The sequence below is a fragment of the Callospermophilus lateralis genome, chromosome 1, assembly GCF_048772815.1.
Source record: "Callospermophilus lateralis isolate mCalLat2 chromosome 1, mCalLat2.hap1, whole genome shotgun sequence".
NCBI lineage: Eukaryota > Metazoa > Chordata > Mammalia > Rodentia > Sciuridae > Callospermophilus > Callospermophilus lateralis.
This window is the reverse complement of record NC_135305.1, coordinates 18,979,867-19,002,028: the sequence shown is the minus strand read 5'-3', so window position 1 is coordinate 19,002,028 and position 22,162 is coordinate 18,979,867. Positions and strand designations below refer to the sequence as shown.

The following is a 22,162-nucleotide window of genomic DNA, read 5'->3' as shown; positions in this document are numbered from 1 at the left end:
GCCTAGGGCCTAAGTTGCTAAAGCTGGTTTTAAACTTCTGATCTTTCTGCCTCAGCCTCCCAGTCTGCTGGGATTAGAGGCATGTGCCACTGTGCCCAGCTGCATAAACCTTTTTGATTTTGAGGATTAGCATTTATTTACATTTTAGAATTTATATGTAGAAAAAATGAGTGGCTCTAACTTTTTAAAAATTTTATGTTATAAAAATTATTGAAAGTAGTGAAATTAGAATTTAGAATTGGTTATCTGTTTTCTTTTTTCATTTTTTTGTGTGTAAGTACTTAACAATAGTATGTATGGTATGTCAGACATTAATATTAACTAGCCATAATTCTTTTTTGAATATGCTCAGATGTTCTGAGTTCCAGACATTATATCTTTGTGTCAAAAGTGAAAATTCATTTATGTACTTTTTGGTAAAGTCATCTATTTTTATGTTTTCAGATATGATTCATCAGCTTCCACTGTTGACAGAAAGACAGTACATTGCAACAATTCACTCTCGTCTTCAGGATTCACAGCCTTGGAAATTACCTGGGCTACAAGCCACTGTTAGACTTGCTTGGGCACTGGCATTGAGGGGAATATCCCAGCTACCTGATGTGACAGGTAAATTGTAGGTAATTTTACAATGAGAGACAGTGTATCAGGTAATGACATTTTGGGAGAAGTACTATCTTTTGACATAAATAAATATGAACATAAGTAGTCTATCTTTGGTCACTTTATAAAAAAATTATTAGCCAGGCATGGTGGCAGGTGCCTCTAGTCCCAGTGACTCAGGAAGCTGAGGCAGGAGGATCACAAGTTAAAGGCCAGCCTCAGGAACTCAGGGAAGATCTTTGTAACTTAATGAGACCCTTTCTCAAAACAAAAAGTTTTAAAAGGGCTGGGGATGTGGCTCATTGGTTAATAGCCCTTGGGTTTAATCTCTGGTACCAAAAATAATAATAATAAGGTATCATTTAGAGTTTAGGTAGGTAGCCTTTAGTCTTTAACATTCATGTACAAACTCTTATTTTACAACTACACATACTCTTTTCATTTATATGTCTTTATTTCATTACTTTTCTGACATAAAATTAGTTTTTAAACTTCAAGTGGCTGTGATCATTAATCAAAGTCTTATACTATAATTTCCCATACCACATCTTAAGGGGCACTGTAGAATATGCTATCCTATTTTATAGTTTGCTAGAGAATAGTAGATAAGAATATGTTATGATTTATAGTTTTAAGTGCCAGATCTTTGGCTACTTAATCTTTTTGGTTTAATATTCTCGTTTTTTGTTTTTTGTTTTTAATAAATTTTAGTAATTAGGGCTATTAGATTGATGTGGGGGTGGGGTATTGAAATTAAACTCCTAAGCACATACTCTAACAATTTTATATTTAAAATTTAGAAGCAGTTACAAGCAATAGTGTATCTTGTTAGAAAAGTGCAGTACTACCTATGACATACTTTTAACAAAAATTTGAAGCCATATCAAGCGTCTTTAGGTAGCACTACCAACTTTTAGTATATTCAGAAGAAGGAAAATAACCTATACCACTGGGATGCAGTCCCTAACCACATCGTAGAAACTATCGGATAAAAGACAAAGAAAAAATAAAAACGATACATGGGGCTGGGGATATAGCTCAGTTGGTAGAGTGCTTGCCTTCCATGCATAAGACTCTGGATTCTATCCCCAGTGCCACAAAGAAAAAAAAAAAAAAAAAGATGTATGGAAGCCTAGAAATGTATAAGTTAACTGCAATATGTGGACTTTATTTGAATCCTTATTTAAAGCAAACAGACCGCACAAAAGAAGCAAAGTAAAATCTTAAATCGCATTGATAATATAATTATAAATTTAATCACTGCATATTTGACAGTGATTAATGAAATTATTTTTGAAGATATGATAATGGTTTTGTGTATGTATGTGTGTGTGTGTGTGTGTGTGTGTATATATATATGTATATGTGTGTGTGTGTGTGTGTGTGTGTATATATATATATATATATATATATATATATATATATATACTGTTCATTTTGTTTGGGGTTTTTTTTTTTTTTTTTCTTTCTCTATATTGGGAATTTAACCCAGGAGTGCTTTACCACTGAGCTAAAATTGCCGAGGTTCTCAATAAATTGCTGAGACTGGCCACAAACTTGTGATCCTCCTGCCTCAGCCACCTACATAACTGCAATTGCAGCCTTTACAGGCCTTACAGACATAGGCATACATCACCTCACCTGGATTTTTTCAGTATCTTATTGAGTTGTATAAAGAAATATTTAAATGTTGAAATGTTAAAATATTGAGATGTTTGTCTGAAATTTTCTTCAATGTGATATTGTTGAAGAGAGGATATATAGCTGAAGTAAATTGATAATATTGAAATGAAATGATGGTCATGTTGAAGTTCATTATATTTGTCTGTTTGTAGTAACTTAAATTTTCCAAATGTTAAAAATGTTGTAAGTAGGCCAGTTTATTGTAAAGATTTAGTTTTTCAGGTTTTGATCTTTACTCATTGGCTTTATGATTTTGTCCAAATGACCAACACGATTTCATTGTTATGGAAGCCTTAGCATCATTTTTAATATTTTACTGTTTGGATAATAGCTCTCTGACTGTGTCAGTGTTATATTACACATGTCTAAATTAATTTTCATCACTTTTTTATTATTATGAAGAGTATGTATTTTTATAATATACTTTTTCAGTAATTCTTTGGAGTTTATGAGTTAGTTACAGTTATACATAATCTCATTTTAGTAAGTATAGCACATGATAGAAGGTTGGGAAGGTATCTGAAATTTGAACCATCAGCAGACCATTGTGAGGTATTATATCTTGAGTTAATGACTTTCTCCCAATGTTTTTGTTTCTAAATATGTTTCTAGCTCTGGCTGAATTCACAGAAGCAGATGAAGCAATGGCAGAGCTCGCAGTTGCTGACAATGTTTTCCTTTTCCTCACTGAGTCTGTAGTAGTGTCAGAAAACTTCTATCAGGAAGAATTTTATATTCGTAGAACCCATAATCTCATTACAGATTTCCTTGCACTCATGCCAATGAAGGTAAGAATAGCAATATAAAATGAGTAAAATTTAGTGAATGAATTTTGTAAAATAACTTTGTACTGATTGATTAGCTTGGTTTTTTTTTTTTTTTTTTTTTTTGGGAAACTAAAAAATTCTTTTAAGATAGACTAAGAAAATATTTTTTTTTGGCATTTCTGGAGGTTGATCTCAGGGCTGTTCTATAACGCACACAGCAATATCCCCAGCACTTTCTTTTGTTTTACTTTGTTTTGAGACAGGGTTTCACTAGTTGACCAGGCTAGCCTCAAACTTGCAGTCTTTCTTTGTCAGCCTCCTGAGTTGCTGGGATTATGGGAGTGTGCCACCTTGTCTAGTGCTCGTATAGACTAAAAATTTGAACATGGTGTGTTGTAACTATAGTTGTGACTCATGAAAATGAAATAAAAGAGTCACCATTAGTCAAAAATAAACCATTAAGAAGGGATAGTTGACATTGAAAATGGTTTATAAGGAGAAAGTAGACAACTTCATTTTTATAATGATTTGGAAGAGGCACAGTGAGTAATATCATAGATAATTGTTTAGACTCTTGATCATGTATAAATGGGCCTCAGGATGTAAACAAGTAAAGTAATGGATTTAAGAAGCTTTAATGCAGTGTCAGCTTTTGAATAGATGTTTTGAGCTGTAACCTTGATCCAAAAAAGGAGTTGTTGGAACCATTTCTGACAGTTCCTTATTTTCTGTTTGCCATTTTGTGCTTAAGAAGTCATTAAAATGGTGGCAGAAAGTAAATATGTATATTTTAAAACTGTCCCTTTGTATGTTAAAAAGAAAGCACCCCAGAGGTTCTACACTTAAAATACATATTGGATTTCTAATACCATACCTTTTAGAAAACATAAAGCAAATGGAAAAATTACCAAGAATGGCAAAAACAGGGACTGGAGTTGTGGATCAGTGGTAGAGCCCTTGTCTAGCACGCACATGTGAGGCATTGGGTTCAATCCTCAGCACCACATAAAAAATAAATAAAATAAAATAAAATAAAATAAAGGTATTGTGTTCATTAAAAAAAAAAAAGTGGCAAAAACAGTCAAAGAGTGAAGTGTTTATTCATTACTTAATGAATCCAGTGTTCACTGTTTCTCTTGTGATGCAGGTACCATGCTTAGGTATAGTGAGGAAGACACATAAAGCTGGGGGTATGCTAAGTGGTATAACACATGAAAAAGACCCTGGGTTCAATCCCCAGCACTAAGGAAAAAAAAAAATGTAGGAAACTTATTGGCTGTCAACAAAGAATTTATAGTCTAATTCATGAGATAAGATAGATACAAAAAAATATATAGATTGTAACAATAAGAGGTGCAGATAGTAAATTACAATGGTAAGGAATAGAATAGAGTATACCTAACAGATAATCTAAACGACAGTAACATCAAAGGACTTGATAGGTAGCATCAAGTCCTTTTAAGGGTAACCTGTCAATCCTTTCATTTATATTTGTGGAATCCTTAGAAGGGTTAAGGTATAAAATTATCTCCTAATTAGTAACCCAAATGAGTCTGATTATGAAAAGATGAAGGTTGAGAAGAATTTTGATAGAAGAATCATAAGTGGCGTGTAATAAGGTAAACACTGAATTTACATAATGTTGGGATATGGAATTTCTTTAATATCTATAGAACTACTTAGATTATGTATTTTTTTGTGTGAGGGAGCTTTGGCAGTTTGTAGCTGTCAGTAAATTTGTCTGTTTCAGGGCTGGGGTTGAAGCTCAGTGGTAGAGCTACGCTCCCCTAGCATGTGTGAGGCTCTGGTTTGAGCCTCTGCACCACATAAAAATAAATAAAATAAAGATATTGTGTCCAGCTACAACTAAAAAAAAAATTTTAAATTTGTCTATTTCATTCAAATTACCAAGTTGATTAGCATAAAGTTATTCCTAACGTACTATATTGTATTTTTTGTTTCTATAGGATCTGTAGTGATATATCCTTTAATTCCTGATATTGGTAATTTGTGCCTTCTCCCATTCTTAATTAACCTGGTAGAGGTTTATAATCTTACTGGTCTTTCTAATGAATTAGCTTTTGGCCTAATTTGTTGTCTTATTTCAGCTTTTTTTTTTTTTTTTTGCTTTTGCTTTGGGTTTAATTTGCCCTTTTCCTTTTAGTTTCTTAAGGTAGAAGCTTAGATTATTGATTTGAAATATTTTCGCCCAATATAAACTTTTTTTTTAGTACTATAAATTTGTCTCTAGTAATTGCTTTAGCTGTGCCACACAAATTTTAACAGGTTGCATTTTTTTGTTTGTTTGTTTGTTTCAGTTTCAATATATTTTCTAAAATATCCCGAGTATTTATATAGAAGTATGTTGTCTAATTTTCCACATGTTTGGAGGACTTCCCAGTTATTTTTCTGTCGCTAGTTTTTAATTTAGTTATGTTTTGGTAGGAGAACATTGTAATTTTTCAATTATGTTGACATTTGTTTTATGGCTCAAAATATGGCCTATCTTGATATATGCTCTGTGCACACCTGAAAGGAATATATGTACTACTGTTCTGTGGAATGTTCCACAAACATCAATTAGGTTAAGTTGCTTGTTACTGTTGCTCAAGTCTTTCAGATTCTTACTGATTTTCTCTGTACTTGTTCTATTGAACATTGAAAGAAGACTGTTGGAATCTCCAGGCACATATAATTGTGGATTCATCAAGCTGTTTTGTTTTTGTTGTTGTTAAGAAGTAATTTGTTACTTCGGTGGGTATTTAGTTTACACAAATGTAAACAAAAGCAGGACTACCATAATCTCTACAGCATGTTGGGAAATGAGCAGGACTACATTTGCTTGTTATAATTACTGTAGTGTTGTTATTGGTGGTTAGTATTTAGTTCCAGGGATGCCAAGTGTCTTGAATGTTCTGGATAATCCATCCCAGTGAAGAAGTATCCTACCTGAAATGTCAGTAGTGGCCCCATTGGGAAAACACTGGGTTACACTCAACTTCTAAGCAGTCTAAAATTCTTTGAAGTGTTAATATATTAGAAATTACAGGTAGTAATGTTGTAATAAATTTCCTTGCATACTTCTTTATGTCACTGAAGTAGAATAGATACTTTTTAAAGTTTTTCTGGTATATAATCACTTTAAGATAATTTAAGATAATTGTCTAATATCCTGATTTCAATATTATTATTCCATAAATAAGAAGTTCATATTAATCTAATAAATTTAATAGGTGAAACAGCTGAGGAACCGGGCAGATGAAGATGCTCGAATAATTCACATGAGTATGCAGATGGGTAATGAACCACCCATTTCTCTCAGAAGAGATCTAGAACACTTAATGCTCCTGGTAAGCCACTAATTATATTGAGTACTTTGTCATGTCTTTGTCCCTTCCTTATGTTTTTCCTTACTTTAGAAAATTTCAGCTATTGTACTTTAAATCCACAAGTGAAATCAATACTATTGTATATTCTTATTTAAAGCATTTTTTTTATTATAAGCATTTCCCACAGTCTTTGCTTATTCATTGCAGATTGGTGAACTATATAAAAAAAATCCTTTTCATTTGGAGCTTGCCCTAGAATATTGGTGTCCCTCAGAGCCTCTGCAGACTCCCACCATCATGGGCTCTTATCTGGGGGTGGCTCATCAGCGACCCCCTCAACGCCAGGTGAGTCTTTAGGCTTTCTACTTTTATACTCTGGTGTGGTAATTGGGAGTTTTGAAAATATGAAAGATGTTACTCTTGATGTTGCTATTTAATACAAAAGACCTCTAATGTTAATTTTTAGAAATTTATACTTTTCCTTTATTTGGGGAAGTTTAAAACCATTAAATTCCAGTTCTAATCATTTTACAGGTTGTGTGTTAAATGCTTAGAGGCTAAAAAGGCAAGTCTCATCATTAGTTTTATTAGTATTTTAGTCTCTCCTCCAAAGGTGCAACAGTAATCAATATACATGATTTTAATCAAGTTTTAGGAGTAGGAGACGTACAAAAATTAAGGAGTAAGGCTTAGAATTTTTAAAAAATTATTTTAATTTAGTTGTTGTTGGACCTTTATTTTATTTATTTTATATGATGTGCTGAGAATCAAACCCAGTGCCTCACAACCCCAGCCCTTAGAAGTTTTAATTGATGACAGCATGCCTATGATAACTATTGGTAACTTAGACAAGAGTTTATTTTCCATCCTATATTGTCTAAAGTGAGAAGTACAGAAGTAAATAAAATGGATTGCCATGTCAGGATTTGTCTTTTGGGGATTTTTGGAGTAGAAGCTTTTATGCTGTATATTTTTTTATTTTTCTCTGCAGTCTGGGATCAGATGCTTTCTTTTATTTTATTGTATTTCTTGTGTTGTTTCAGATTTTCCCCATTTGAAAAATGTTTCAGAGAAGGATGTATTAAAACCTTTTAAAGATTAAAATTTTTTTTCAGTTAAAAATTTCAAACATTTGGAAGATAATTATAATGAATACTTAACATCTTAATTTCACATTTTATGTTAACATTTTGCCATGTTTGCTTCATCTACTCCCATTATTTCTAACACTTATTTTGCTGGGATTTTTTTAAAGGAAATTATAGTCTATATCACATTTCACTCCTTAATAATAAGTAGGATCTGTCTTAAAAATAAGGATATTTTCCTATGTCATTATAAAACCTTGTTATACCTAACACATTTAATAAAATTTCTCCGATATCTACATTTTCAGTGTAGTTCCAACTAATGAGACTGAATTAATATTTTTAGTCATAGGTTTTAAATATAACCAAGTGGAAAGGGAAAACTAATAAAGAAGCTTAATACAGCAGGAGTATAGGAACATGGTTTTGGTGGGAACACAACAGTTGTATGTTTAAGTTACTGTCAAAATAATTACTGATTGCTTGGTTTTCATACTAATGCAGTTGGCATTTAGGAACTTTGAGTTCTAAGTATACCTTTGAATTTGCTGGTTAATTTTGGATTAGTAAATTTCTTCAGGTGTTTTACATATTTAAAAATGGTGTTTAGGGGCTGGGGCTGGGGCTCTTTGGGCGGTAGCGCACTTGTCTGGCATGTGTAAGGTACTGGGTTCGATTCTCAGCACTATGTATAAATACATAAGGGTCTATCAACAACTAAAAAAAATTATTATTTTTTTTTAAAAAAGGTGTATAGTCACGTAGTTTTTGTGAAACACGCCTACAATCATAGCAACTGCGTAAGCTGAACCAGGATGATAGTAAATTTGACTCCAGCCTAGGAAACTTAGTATGACCCTTTCTCAAAATAAAAAATAATTTTTTAAAAAAAGGTCTGGGATGGGCTGGGGTTGTAGCCCAGTGTGTTGCTGAGGCACTGGGTTCAATCCTCAGCATCACATAAAATTAACAAATAAAATAAAGGCATTCTGTCCATCTACCACTACAAAAAAAAAAAAAAGGTCTGGGAATATAGCTTGGTAGTTGAGTGTCCTTTGGGCTCAATATTCAAGATTTTTTTTTTTTTTTTTTTTTTTTGGTACTGTGAGTTGAACCTAGGGGTGCTTAACCACTGAGTCACATTCCCAACCCATTTTAATATGTATATTTTAAGAGACAGGGTCTCGCTAAGTTGCTGAGGCTGGCTTTGAACTTGCAGTTCTCCTGCCTCACCCTCCCAAACTTCTGGGAGTTCAATATTCAGTTCTGCAAAAAAAGAAAAAAATATGTCTAGTCTTAAGTTGTAACATTGAGATGTTTGCAGGGGAAATGCACTTTATTTTCACAAAAATATTCTGTAATTGCATAAATTGCTGATGACAAGCTTAAAAAACTATTTTCATAAATAAAATACCAATTTTGTCTTTTGCAAGGGTAAAATCAGAAAACTGGTTTTAGTTTATGTAGTCTTTATTAGCTAGTCCATGTTGCATTATAGTTAATATATGCTTTACTTAAACTATTTTCTTTTCTCTATTTCAGGTTGTCTTGTCAAAGTTTGTTAGGCAAATGGGTGACCTTTTGCCTCCAACTATTTATATTCCCTATTTGAAAATGCTCCAGGGATTGGCCAATGGCCCTCAGTGTGCACACTACTGTTTTAGCTTGCTCAAAGTCAATGGTAGTAGTCATGGTAAGGAAATTGGATGTTGTTTAAGTTTGTTGTTACACTCTTGAGTTTGGTATCCCACTGCTTAGTAAAGAAGGTTGGTTATTTTTGCTGGGTTTCTCCAAAGATATAAGTTATCCTTGTGACAACAGAGGACAAGAAGCATGCTGGTGACACACTGATTATGGTCTCACAGATTTGGGAATTTTGTCATTCTCATTTATAGGTACAGTTCAGGTTAACAAATCAGAATAAGTGTAATATTTCAAGAACACAACTGGTATACAAAGAAAAGTACATTCCCTTTCCACATCTATTTTCTTTTTTTATTTTCAAAAATACTTGTTTTTCTAAAGTTTTCTCTTGACCCTCTCCCAGTTTTCTCACTTCATTTTTAGACTAGGTCTGGTTAAATAAAAAACACTGGAAAAAAAAAACATCTGGTTTGTCAGGTAGATATTATTTTCATTTTTAAATGTGAAGAAGCTGAGGTTTAGAGATGTAAAATAATTTACCCAAGGTGACAGGTCATTGGGGAGCCATGATTAGAACTGAGATCTGCCTGTCAGATCTACTTTGTCAGGGCCTCCTTGTTCTATATCCTATACTCTTGCCCCTAGGGGCAAAATATACAAAATAGCATAATTTACAAATCTTGAATGTAATTACCTTTCTTTGGGAATTCAAGCTTAATATTTGTGGGTTATTTTGTGGGGGAAAGCAGCCCTGAATAGCTATATGACAGCACAGAACTCTTGTGGGTATTAAGCAGGTAACTGACATGCAAAATAATTAATATTTACATGGATATCATCCCATTCTTAGCCCTTAGGAAAAATTAATTCAAAATTCTAGTTTTGGAGGTGTGTTAAACCTTTTCAACATACTGCTTACCTGGAACAAGATTGCCTTTGTGTTATGACAAAGACAAAGTTTATTGTTTTAAATTAATTTTGTTTCCATTTCTAAGCAAATGAATAGAGGTTTTTGAAAAAATATTCTGTACCACCTTTCTTTACAGTTGAAAATATTCAGGGAGCAGGTGGTAGTCCTGTTTCCTGGGAGCATTTCTTTCACTCCTTAATGCTTTACCATGAACATCTCCGAAAGGATCTTCCAAGTGCAGATAGTGTCCAGTACCGTCACCTTCCTTCACGTGGCATCACCCAGAAGGAGCAAGATGGGTTGATTGCTTTTTTGCAGCTCACATCTACCATCATTACTTGGGTAGGTAACCAATCTACAGCATAAGTTTACTTATATTCTAGCACAGTAATATTTTAAGAGGTCAAACGTTTTCTCTTAATTCTTACACATGTGAGTGATAAATTTAGCATAATATAGCATTCTGCCTTTAAGCCTTTTCTTTTTTGTCCTGGTAGAGGGTATAAATTGTGGTAACCTTGTTCATTGGAATAATCTTGGTATGAAAATAATATCCTGAACCTGAACCAGAGTGGCATGTAAGAATGAGTTTTAGGTATGCATCCTTCTAGAAGGTTTTCTAGCACAAATGTAGTAATAATGTGTGTGCATACATAGAGAATAACTTTAATTAAAAAGAAAGACAATTTATGGAATTATTATTTTTTATCCCCATAACTTCAATCAGACTTATCTTCATAATATTATTTTCCAACTTCTAGAGCAAAGTTAAGTGCTCAGGTTGATTGTTTTCTCTGGAGGAAAGGAATAGTATCTTCTAGCTTTTTGGTTTTTCTAATCATGATTAACATTATTAAATGTCAAAACGTCAAGTTAATAATTTGTATTATTGAAAATGAAGAGATAACTTGATACTATATATGTCTATTTTTTCCTCTGAAAATGACAAGTATTTATTCATTCATGCATGATATTACACTATAATATATTTTTCCAGAGAGGATTTAAAATGCTGAGATAATATTTATAAGACCCTAGCAGACCATTTATCTCTGTAGTATTATTTTCCATACTTGGATCATCAAAAGTAGTTCTTCATAGGCTGCTTCTTCTCTGTTCTTTACATTGACCATACTATCAATTTGATTTGATCCACTGGTAGACTTCAAGCATACATGTTAGGCTTATCTTTGTTTAGTATGTATTAAATCTGTCAGGGCTCTGTATAAATGCTAGCAGTTAAGTGATTGCTGGTTATTTTCCTTTCTTAGCTTTTAAAAATGGAAAGCTGAACTTGGGGATGTACCTCTGTAAATTTCAGCCTAGTGGGGAAGCTGAGGCAGGAGAATCACTTGAGTTTAGGAATTAGAGATCAGCATTGGCAACAGAGTGTCTAAAGTAAAATTGAGACGTCTTTTTTGTGTGTGTTTATTTCTCAAGAGTGAAAATGCTCGTTTGGCTCTGTGTGAACATCCTCAGTGGACCCCTGTTGTGGTGATTCTTGGACTCCTACAGTGTAGTATTCCCCCTGTTCTCAAAGCTGAACTACTGAAGACTCTCGCAGCTTTTGGAAAGTCTCCTGAAATTGCTGCTTCCCTCTGGCAGTCATTGGAATACACTCAGGTAGTGTTATGAACTCCCTTATTTGTATTATTTGGAAAGTGAGCTCAAAAACACCGTAGAAGCAAGAGCAACATGTTAACTTACAGTATGTCTTGGACTTCTCAATGAGAAAGTTATGGTTTGGGGGCCACGTACAGCATCAGAAACTAATAGGCCTGGGTTTTTCTCTTGGATTAGTTGGTAAGTTTATTAGGTTACCAGAGACTGGTTTTTCAAATACATTTTTGAAGATCTTGTTTTTCAATGTCTATAAAGATAGGTGGATGGAATTTCTCTGTCTTCTAGATAAGCTTTTGTAAGCCTTCATAAGTCATATAAACACATTAAAATGGGGAATGTCTGTTTTTCTTTCCTATATCCATCTTTCCCTATATCAGAAGAGTGAAATATCTGTGGAGGTTGTTTTCCTATTAAAGGGCAGCACAAGTTTGCTATTTTTGTACAGAAATTTTAACAGTAACCAGAGAACTTTTTACTGGTGGTCACGAAGGCTTATTGCCAGAAACATAGTTTTTGTGCTAAGGGCATATAGCAGGAATTTTTTTATTTCTGCACACTTAGGAAATGTACTTATGCTGACATGGGAGGGAAAATATATGGGTTATATAATATTTGGAGTCTTTTTCTTTCTCTAAATGCAAGCTCCATTGGAATTTTTCTATCAAGTAAATTCTGTATGTGATAATGTGGAAAAGAAAAATTAGGATATGCCTTATAGAAATATCCCTAAGAAAATTGTTAGATGGAATGTGTGTTTTGTCTTAGGAGCAATACAACATAAACGAGCCTGTCATTATAACTCATTATTTACAGAAGCATCCATTTTAAAGTAGTATTCTAGAGTAATTCTAACATATGCTTCCTAAAGATGTGAATTGTACTTTATAAAAAAAAAGGAAAACAATAATTAGTGGGACTGTGTGTTGAGAGGCTGGGCCACTTTTGGCTTACTATTGACACTTCAGGTTCTTTTTTTGTACTAGGCACCACTGAATTTCATCCCCAGCCTTATTTATTTTTATTTTGAGACAGGATCTCACTAATTTGCTTAGGGCCTCTCTAAGTTGCTGAGGCTGGCTTTGAACTGTGATCCTCCTGCCTCAGTCTCCTGATTGCTGAGATCATAGGTACAGCTGCTGCACCCTGCAACACTTCCCTTTTTGATTCATGAGTATACCAGTACTTATCAGATTCCTACATGCTGTTTACTTTTGTACATCTGAAATGCAATGCAATTGGGTTTTGACATTCTTTTTTTTTTTTTTCATTTTTTTAATTTGTTCTCCTTAGTTACACAATGACATTTCTATCCTTAGAGCAAAACATTTTTTTTAAATTTTTTTTTAAAGAGAGAGTGAGAGAGAGAGAGAGAGAGAGAGAGAGAGAGAATTTTTAATATTTATTTTTTAGTTATCGGTGGATACAACATCTTTGTTTGTACGTGGTGCTGAGGATCGAACCCGGGCCGCACGCATGCCAGGCGAGCGCGCTACCGCTTGAGCCACATCCCCAGCCCCCCTTTTTTTTTTTTTTTAATTTTAAAGTATTTTACTTGATAGTACACTCTTGACTTGCAGGAGAGTAAAGTATTGTGAATAAATACAGTTTTACTATATATATGTTATATAAATTATACACAAATATAATTTTACTATATGGTAGAATACTTAGACCCATAACAACATCAGAACAACATCTTAACTCAGAATCTCTTTAAGAAACCCATTTTCAGTAAGCTAACTTCTTGGTTTAAGTAGGGCTGGTTGTGGACAGAGAGCAGTGTCTTACACGCTGGCGAGATTTCTTCTTGTAAATAACTTTTTTAAGATTCATTTCCAGAATATCTTAGAGCAAATTTGCTGAACAGAGCCCTTATTTGATCTTAGAAATTACCAGTTTTTTACAAACCATAAAATTGAAAGTTGTATCTAAATCTCCCAGAATTGCTAACGAAAGTCCAGGAGGGACTCCTCCCTTGTTATTTCTGACGGACAGTGTGAGATGTGTGGGTGTGGTGGGTGAGGTATGTGATATTACATTGCTGGAGAGTAAAGTATTGTGAATTGATGAATGAGGAGCATTCCTAACATCTACTTCTTATTTTAAGATACTGCAGACCGTCAGGGTTCCAAGCCAGAGGCAAGCTATTGGTATTGAGGTAAAGCTTTCTTTTTAGTTAAATGCTATATTCATTTATACTTGTAATGATTTAAAAAAAAAATGCAAAAATTATTCTTAACATTTAAGTTTCTATAGTTTTTAATTCTAATGTTTTTGCATTTGAAGGGTTTTCTGATCAGTGTTGAAATAGAGATGAAACACTAAGTGAAAGGAACCAAATATTCAATGTTTCAATGTTGGAAAAGAATGTTACATGGCAGCTATCCAAACTGAAAAGTTTTGATTTGAACTCAGTTTAATTAGGTTACTTGAGTTAACCTGAAGTGATAATTAATTCTTTTAGTTTCTATTTTCCCTCTTCCTTTTTTTTAAAGAAACATTTAAGATTTCTATTTTTAATTCAAGGTTGGAACATTGTGTGGGAATTTGAAATTCTTTCAGTTGACCCATCTATATTGATATAATACTTTTATTTTTCCTCTCAGTGAAAAATTAGTAATCTCTGTTACTTACCTTTTGTTGTAATATAGTACTATTAATTAATTTCTGTAAAATGGTCTGCACTGCACAGCTGTTAGTTCTATATTGTGAGATTTTCTTTATTTTTTCTTTAAAGGTTGAGCTCAATGAAATAGAATCCCGATGTGAAGAATACCCATTGACTCGGGCATTTTGCCAGCTTATTAGTACCTTGGTGGAGAGCTCATTTCCTTCTAATTTGGGCGCTGGTCTTCGGCCCCCTGGCTTTGACCCTTATTTGCAATTTCTTAGAGATTCTGTGTTTCTCCGATTCCGCACAAGAGCTTACCGAAGAGCAGCTGAAAAGGTTAGGTTCAGAGAAAAACTTATTTCTCCTTATTTATTGTTGCATTTTCTTTTATCCAAGGTGAAAGAGGCTGTAAATTCATTCTAGCCTCTGAAAGTTAGTAAAATTTAGTCTTAATTCTCAAATGTCTTTGGATTAAATTTTGTGCATTAGAAATAAGTTTGGGCATTAACATCAAAGCACTGACATTTAGGAATCAGTAATTTATATGAGTGTATAGTCATGTAGATATTTAGATCCTTAATTGAGCATGTTTTTACTAAAATTGAACCACAAATGTTATACCTTTGTTGAAAACACACTTCCCCTATTGGGATGAGTTAGTTCAGGGATTAAAGGAAGTTTAAACTTGCTCACATTTTTGTGTTTGTGGGTTGCGGAGTGTTGGCATAGTGGGAAAAGGAGTATTATGAACCATTAGGTATGGCTGCCATGGTTGAAGGCTGAGGGAGCACTGACATTATGCACACATTGACTCTGCTTGTAAGATACCACTGAGCTTATATATCATTTTATGTAATTCCAGTATTATCTTGAGGCAGGTACTATTAATATTCCCATTTTACGGATGGAGGCTTAGCAAGGTTAAGGAACTTGCTTAAGGTCCAGGACCAGCATTTGAACCTAGGACTCTAATTCTAGATCCAAGCTCATAACCACTAAGCTATGTAAGAGACCATTCCAGGTTCTGATGTAATTCACGTTAGTCTATAATACTATTTATTAGTTCATAGAATACCCTTGGCTGTATCTTGTAGGAAAATTTCTGCTTTATTTTTATAGTTTGTTGTTTTGGAACCTGATGGGTTTTTGGGGGTTATATTAATGATTATAAAAATAGCTTAGTTCCTGCTAATTTGGGGCAATTTGGAAAATTTAAGTAGAAATGTTATTACTCATAACCCTATTGCCAAAAGAAGGATTATTATTAATCTTTTTTCTATTCATATATACTTAAATAACTTTTGAGCTAATAGACTGCTTTATGTTCCTTTTTTGCCACTTAGCTTCATGAATATTTTTCATATCATTAATGATTCTTTGAAAGTAGTCTTTTTAGTTATTGTATAACATTCGTTATTTGTATGTGGCATAGTTTGCTTATTCATTGCTCTATCAGTCGAAAAAGCTTATTTCTAATAATAATCACAAATAATTGAATTTTATTTTTTGTCAATTGCTTTATAATTTTTGTTTTTCTTATAATAAAAATACACATTTGAAAGGGAATACATTTTATGTAAGCTATCTTATTCACATAAATTTTCTGATCTGATGAAAACATTAACAGCAGCCATGCCTCATTAATAAAGTCATTTTAGGTGATTAATGAGTGCTGATCATTGCAGTATCTTCAAAAAAATGTTCTGACACTTTTTTGGATTTGTTTTAAATATCTTATCTGCCTTTTCTTAAAAAGGTCAATGACTTTAAGTGTTTAGAGCTCTAGTCAGCCACGTTCTTTCCAGATGTTATTCTTTTTCATCCATATGTAGCTACTTCTCAAGTGTTTTTTGTCATTGATTTCTGTTCTACCCCCACATATTTACCTGAAAATATTTCCCTCAATTCTTAGAATTTATTTTACTTAAAAGTCTTCTTGAGCCTGACTTATGGAACTCTGTTTTTAGGACAACAGCTTATCACAGAAACAGTGGTTTGCATTGAGATAAATTAATCATGTGATGATATATCTTTTTACTTGAATAAATTTTTTGAAAATTTTGGAAAATACAAAAAAGTACATAATTTTAAAGTAATAAAAATTGGTCATCCTGTAGTTCCATTCCAAAATTCAGCCTTGATAAAATTAAGTATATAAGAAAGAATTGTTTTAAGAAAATAATTTCAACAACCATCCTGTCTACAGTACCAATCTTATGCCAATTCTGTGCCATAGATTTTTAAAACATTAAAGTTTTAATTTTACCATGTATATTGCTGTATACATTCATCCTTTGATGTAAATATTTTCCTCTTATTTGTATAGAACTTTTAAAACTTTTAAACTTAAATTAAGCTTGGGATGCTGAGGCAGGAGGATCTCGAGTTCAAAGCCAGCCTCAGCAAAAGTGAGACACTAAGCAACTCAGTGAGACCTTGTTTCTAACAAAATACAAAATAGGGCTGGAGATGTGGCTCAGTGGTTGAGTATCCCTGAGTTCAATCACTGATACAAAAAATAAATAAATAATAATAATAGGGGACTTCACTCATTTTTCAGAGAAAAATGATAGGAATGCAAAGCTTGGCAAGGCTACTACCTTGGTCTATTTTACTGTTATTAAAATATTTGTTTCTTTCTGTAGTGGGAAGTTGCTGAGGTTGTCTTAGAGGTATTTTATAAACTGCTCAGAGATTATGAGCCTCAGCTTGAAGATTTTGTGGACCAGTTTGTGGAGTTACAAGGTAATTTGTCACTTTTCAAACAAGGTGTCAACTATTTATAAAGCTATTTATAACTCATAAAATTTATAAGTTATAAATAGCTGTAAATTCAAATTTATATTTATAAGCTAAAGTAGTGTTTTGTTTCATTATTTTAATCATCTCAGTTATTTTGTTCAAGAGAAAATAAAGTAAAATTTGAATGGAAGATAAAGGGCACTACATTATGGATCTTTAATGATTTAACCTAATGGGTGACTAGTTGTTATATGAAATGGGAATTCCCTTTTGGGAATTACTCCTCTGTACTGTTATAGTCTATAGTATTGTTACTACTTTATATAGCTTATGTCACTGTCTCTAAATTGAAATTACCTTCATTTGTGTAAATCCCATTGAATTTATACATCTCATGATTTCATAGAAAGCCAGGATGTGACAAAAATACTAATTCATCATCATTGCAACTATTGTGTCTATCTAGGAGAAGAAATTATAGCCTATAAACCACCTGGCTTTAGTCTAATGTATCATCTTTTGAATGAATCACCAATGTTGGAGCTTGCTCTTAGTTTACTGGAAGAAGGAGTTAAACAGCTTGATACCTATGCCCCTTTTCCTGGTATGTACCTAAAAGTCGTTACATTTTAAAAACAGTTTATTCTTCTGTAAATGACAGTATTTTCTCCCCAGTCCTGGAATTGAACACAGCGTATTTTACCACTGAGCTATATTACCTATATACCACCACTACCACCCATCCACCCACTCCCCCCCCCCTTTTTTTTTCTAGACAGGGTCTTGCTAAGTTGCTTAGGGCCTTAGTAAAATTTTAAACTTAAATTGAGCTTGGGATGCTGGTAAGTTGCTGAGGCTGGTAACTTGGTAAGTTGCTGACGCTGGCTTTGAACTTGTGATCCTCCTGCCTCGACCTCCTGAGCCACTGGGATAACAGGTGTGTACCACTGCACCTGGCTTTAACTTTCATTTTTGGGTTTCAGGGAAGAAACACCTAGAGAAAGCAGTGCAGCATTGCCTTGCACTTCTCAACCTTACTCTGCAAAAGGAAAATCTCTTCATGGATCTTCTAAGAGAGAGTCAGCTGGCTCTCATAGTCTCTCCTTTAGAACAGCTATTGCAGGGAATTAATCCCAGAACTAAGAAGGCAGATAATGTAGTAAACATTGCAAGGTAAGTTACATTCATAGGTAGAGAAATGATGATATGAATCAGATGAGCATTTAACTTTGATTTCTAAATCTTGTTGGATCTCTAATGCAGCCCTTATTATTGGCCTTTTAATCTTGCTTTTTGTAGTCCTTTTGATTTTAGTAACTGAATCTCAAAATTTCTCCCTAATTTATTCTGTATCCTAAAAATATTTGAGGTTGAAGTACACATTATTATTTGCTTTCTGCCTGGTAACTGGGTGTTTGTAGAATAGGGCTGGATAGGAAGTAAACATCTTTCTCCATACATCCATACATGTATCATAGCTTTCTGATGGTTTTGTGTTCTATGGCTTACAGAAGCATTACCACGATCTCTCACTTGAGTTTCACATGGTGATCTGTGTGTCCAAATCCCCAATTTCTATAAGAACACCAGTCTTTAAGGCCTTCTTCAGTGACTTCATCTTTACCTGATTTGCTACATATGCTAATATCCTACTAGGACTAAACATATGAATTTTGGAAGGACACAATTTAGCCTAAGACAGGCTGTTCCTAACTAGAAGGGGATATCTTTTTCTGATTTACCCCAAAGTGCTCTATGGGTTGGGGAATCCCTGTTTCTAAACTTTGTTTAGTGAAATGATGGAAACCAAGTTTGATCACATTGTTCATCCAATGTTTTTTTGTTTTAAAGATACCTGTATCATGGTAATACCAATCCAGAACTGGCTTTTGAAAGTGCCAAGATCCTCTGCTGTATCTCTTGCAACTCCAATATTCAAATAAAATTGGTTGGAGATTTCACACATGACCAGGTAACTGATGTTGTTTTTGGTGCATTCTGACAGAAGTCACAGTATCTATGGAGAAACCATATTCTTGTTTGTGGAAAAATTCTCCAAGAATAAGTACTTGGTTGTACTTGTCACAGGTATACTACATACACTATACATAGGATGTGGCCCTGTAGCTTACAAAATGGCTGTACTCTGGGTCTGAGGTTGTGGCTTAGTAGTACAGTGCTTGCCTAGCATGTGTGAGGCACTGGGTTCGGTTCTCAGCACCCCATATAAATAAATAAAATAAAGGTCCATTGGCAACTAAAAAATATTTTTTTAAAATGGCTCTACTCTAAGCATATGTAAAATGATGGAATTTGTGGACACAACTTCTGTTTGTTTTTAGTCTCATCCTATTAGTTGCTTCTATTCTAAGTGAGCCTCTATATTTCTGAATGTGTTTAACTATTATGAGCTGTCCACGTCTGTGGTTGTCTGGTGAACCCATCTGTGTCACTTCATGTGATGTTACACTGTTGAGTGTTTTTATTCAATTCATAATAGTTGTGTTTCTATACACTGAATAGACTCCTATTAGGGACTCCTTTAATTTCCTTTTTAGACATTTATCTTATTGTATCTCTACTTCAGAAATCACTCCTTTAGCTAAAGGATTTTGTCCTTCTTCACAGTGTTTTAAAACAGGAATTCTAGCATTTTCGCTTTGGGTGGGACAGATCTTTATTTTGTGGCTAATTGACACTCACTCTGCTAGACCTTTAACATCACTGGTTCCCCTGCCACTACATGTCAGGAGTAACTTCTAGTTGTGACAACTTAAAATGGCTCCACATCCACAGTGTCCTGTGGATTGGTGGTACTACCCAGGTTGAGCAGCACTATTTAATATATGTCTAATCTGGATTTGTGGAATTATGGGATAATCAGGGGATACTGAAGACTTTTGGCTTGCTGACACTCATTTTAGTTTAAATTATTGAATCCATCTTAACATCCTGCTAGATTTCTAAAGGAGACATCAGTCAGGACATATAAGTTAGGTGATGCGTTTCTAGAAAGAAGATGAGAATCTTAATTTTATATTTTGGTTAAGATCTCAGAACACTGAAAATATAATGAAGACATCATGAAACAACAATTTAAAGTTATTTTTAAGGTAATAATTTGATTTTTTGGAAGGAAAATTAGGCAAGCAAAAGTTTTAGAATCAATAACTTCTTAAAATCTTTATTAGTTTATTTCCAATGAATGCTAACTTAAAAAAAAATTTAAGGAATTGAGTTTTCTAAATATAACCAAAATCTAAAACCTACAAACTTTACTTGGAGTAGATTTGCCTATTTTTTCCAGACAGATGTTTATAGTTAAACCATATTTATCATAGTTTCTCTAATATTTAGACACATTTTATTAATTTATCCTTTTTTTTTTTTTCTATTTGTTTGTTTATATGACCTTAGAGTGTAAGCCAGAAACTGATGGCTGGATTTGTGGAGTGTTTGGATAGTGAAGATACAGAAGAATTTGTACGTCTAGAAGAGGGTATGCCTCAGATTATCTAACATCCTTATTTTTTATTTTGCTTTTTTTTTAGTATGAGGGATTGAACCAAAGACACTTAATCACTGAGCCACATCCCCAGCCCTTTTTATATTTTATACATAGCCAGGGTCTTGCTAAGTTGATTAGGGCCTTGTGAAATTGCTGAGGTTAGCTTTGAACTTGGTATCCTCCTGCCTCAGCTTTCCAAACCACTGGGACTACAGGCGTGTGTCACTATGGCCGGCTATTTTTTACTTTATACGTATGCTTAACATAAAGAATAAAATCTGGAACTCTTAACTGTCTAGTGGTGATATAAGACAAATTGAGGATTTGCTAGAATAAGTGTATAAGGCTTTTTTTATGTTTTATTTTGAGATAGGATCTTGCTGGGTTGCTTAGGGCTTAACTAAGTTGCTAAGGCTGGTTTTAGATTCAACAGTCCTCCTGCCTCAGCCTCCTAAATCATTGGGATTATAGTCATGCACCACCATGCTTTAGGATTCTTTCTTAAATAAATCAGACCTTTATATTGGCTAATCTGGTAATCTAAAATGAACATGGAGATTAGGGAAACTTTTGTCATAACCTCTACTACTAACCAACATACCCAGTTCCTTATAATTTTTCAAATTTTGAGACAGGGTCTCTTAAATTGCCCAGGCTAGCCTTCAACTTGGGATGAAGTTGAACTACCTTAGCCTCCTGAGTTGCTGGAATTACAGGCATGTTCCACTACCATACCTGGCTCATATTGTAATTTTATTTTTGATTTTTGTTAACCTGGTATTGTTTCATAATATGTTGTGATTTCCACATTAAGGATCAGAAATGGAAAAGAAATTAGCTGTAATCCGTCATGAAACAAGAATCCACATCTTGAATCTTCTCATCACCTCTCTGGAACGCAATCCACCCAATCTTGCTCTCTACTTGTTGGGCTTTGAATTGAAGAAACCTGTCAGTACCACAAACTTACAGGATCCAGGTATAACCATAAGACATATGGGCATTTGTTTGTTGCTATATTTGTGTATCTGAGTGGTCTCTTACTGAATTTGTGCTCATATGGTAATTCATTGAAAAAAACAGATAAGTGAAAAATAATATGATGGGTCAATCTTTAGGACTTAGAGCAAGTAGGTAAATGGAGGTTTAGAGAATTGGCCTTAGTTATTAATTTTGTGTATCAGATTTGGAAGAGTTTTATAGCAGTGCATTTATTTGCATGTTTACAGAATTTGTTACAAAGACAGGCTAAGAAATTTCTAATGCAGAAATTCTACAAGAAAAGTTGAATGTTTTTTTGGTTTCATGTAGGAGTGTTAGGTTGCCCTCGGACGTGCCTGCATGCCATCCTAAACATCCTGGAGAAAGGAACAGATGGGAGAACAGGTCCAGTGGCAGTTCGAGAATCTCCTCAACTGGCTGAGCTGTGTTACCAGGTATTCTGAAGACTGAGTAGAAGAAATTTGTTTAGATACCTGAGCGTAGGACAGTATAACAGTGAGACTGAATTAAAATGAGCTCATTTAGTAGTTTGACCAGACTTTTCATTTTTGGATAAAATCCGTAAATTGCAGACTCCCAAGTCTTATAAATCTGAAGTTCCTAATCACTTGAAAATGAGGGAAATTAGCTGTTTTTTTTGTTGGTTTGTTTT

The 22,162-nt window shown here is 33.8% G+C and overlaps 1 protein-coding gene across 4 annotated transcripts in view; it reads left to right on the top strand.

Annotated features, from left to right (window-relative positions):
• Nup205 (nucleoporin 205) overlaps positions 1-22,162 on the top strand; it is a 69,816-nt gene that overhangs the window by 12,712 nt on the left and 34,942 nt on the right. For all 4 annotated transcript variants that reach the window (XR_013088586.1, XM_076832826.1, XM_076832836.1 and 1 more), the window contains 16 exons: positions 445-609; positions 2,899-3,074; positions 6,287-6,403; positions 6,590-6,727; positions 9,013-9,163; positions 10,161-10,366; positions 11,465-11,647; positions 13,755-13,805; positions 14,385-14,594; positions 16,904-17,003; positions 17,467-17,604; positions 17,984-18,173; positions 18,852-18,972; positions 20,418-20,499; positions 21,323-21,487; positions 21,820-21,944. Coding sequence is in view for 3 of the 4 variants with exons in the window: in XM_076832826.1 (XP_076688941.1) it covers positions 445-609; positions 2,899-3,074; positions 6,287-6,403; positions 6,590-6,727; positions 9,013-9,163; positions 10,161-10,366; positions 11,465-11,647; positions 13,755-13,805; positions 14,385-14,594; positions 16,904-17,003; positions 17,467-17,604; positions 17,984-18,173; positions 18,852-18,972; positions 20,418-20,499; positions 21,323-21,487; positions 21,820-21,944 (2,318 nt within the window). In the remaining variant the exon portion in view is untranslated. The remainder of the gene's footprint in view (positions 1-444; positions 610-2,898; positions 3,075-6,286; positions 6,404-6,589; positions 6,728-9,012; positions 9,164-10,160; positions 10,367-11,464; positions 11,648-13,754; positions 13,806-14,384; positions 14,595-16,903; positions 17,004-17,466; positions 17,605-17,983; positions 18,174-18,851; positions 18,973-20,417; positions 20,500-21,322; positions 21,488-21,819; positions 21,945-22,162) is intronic.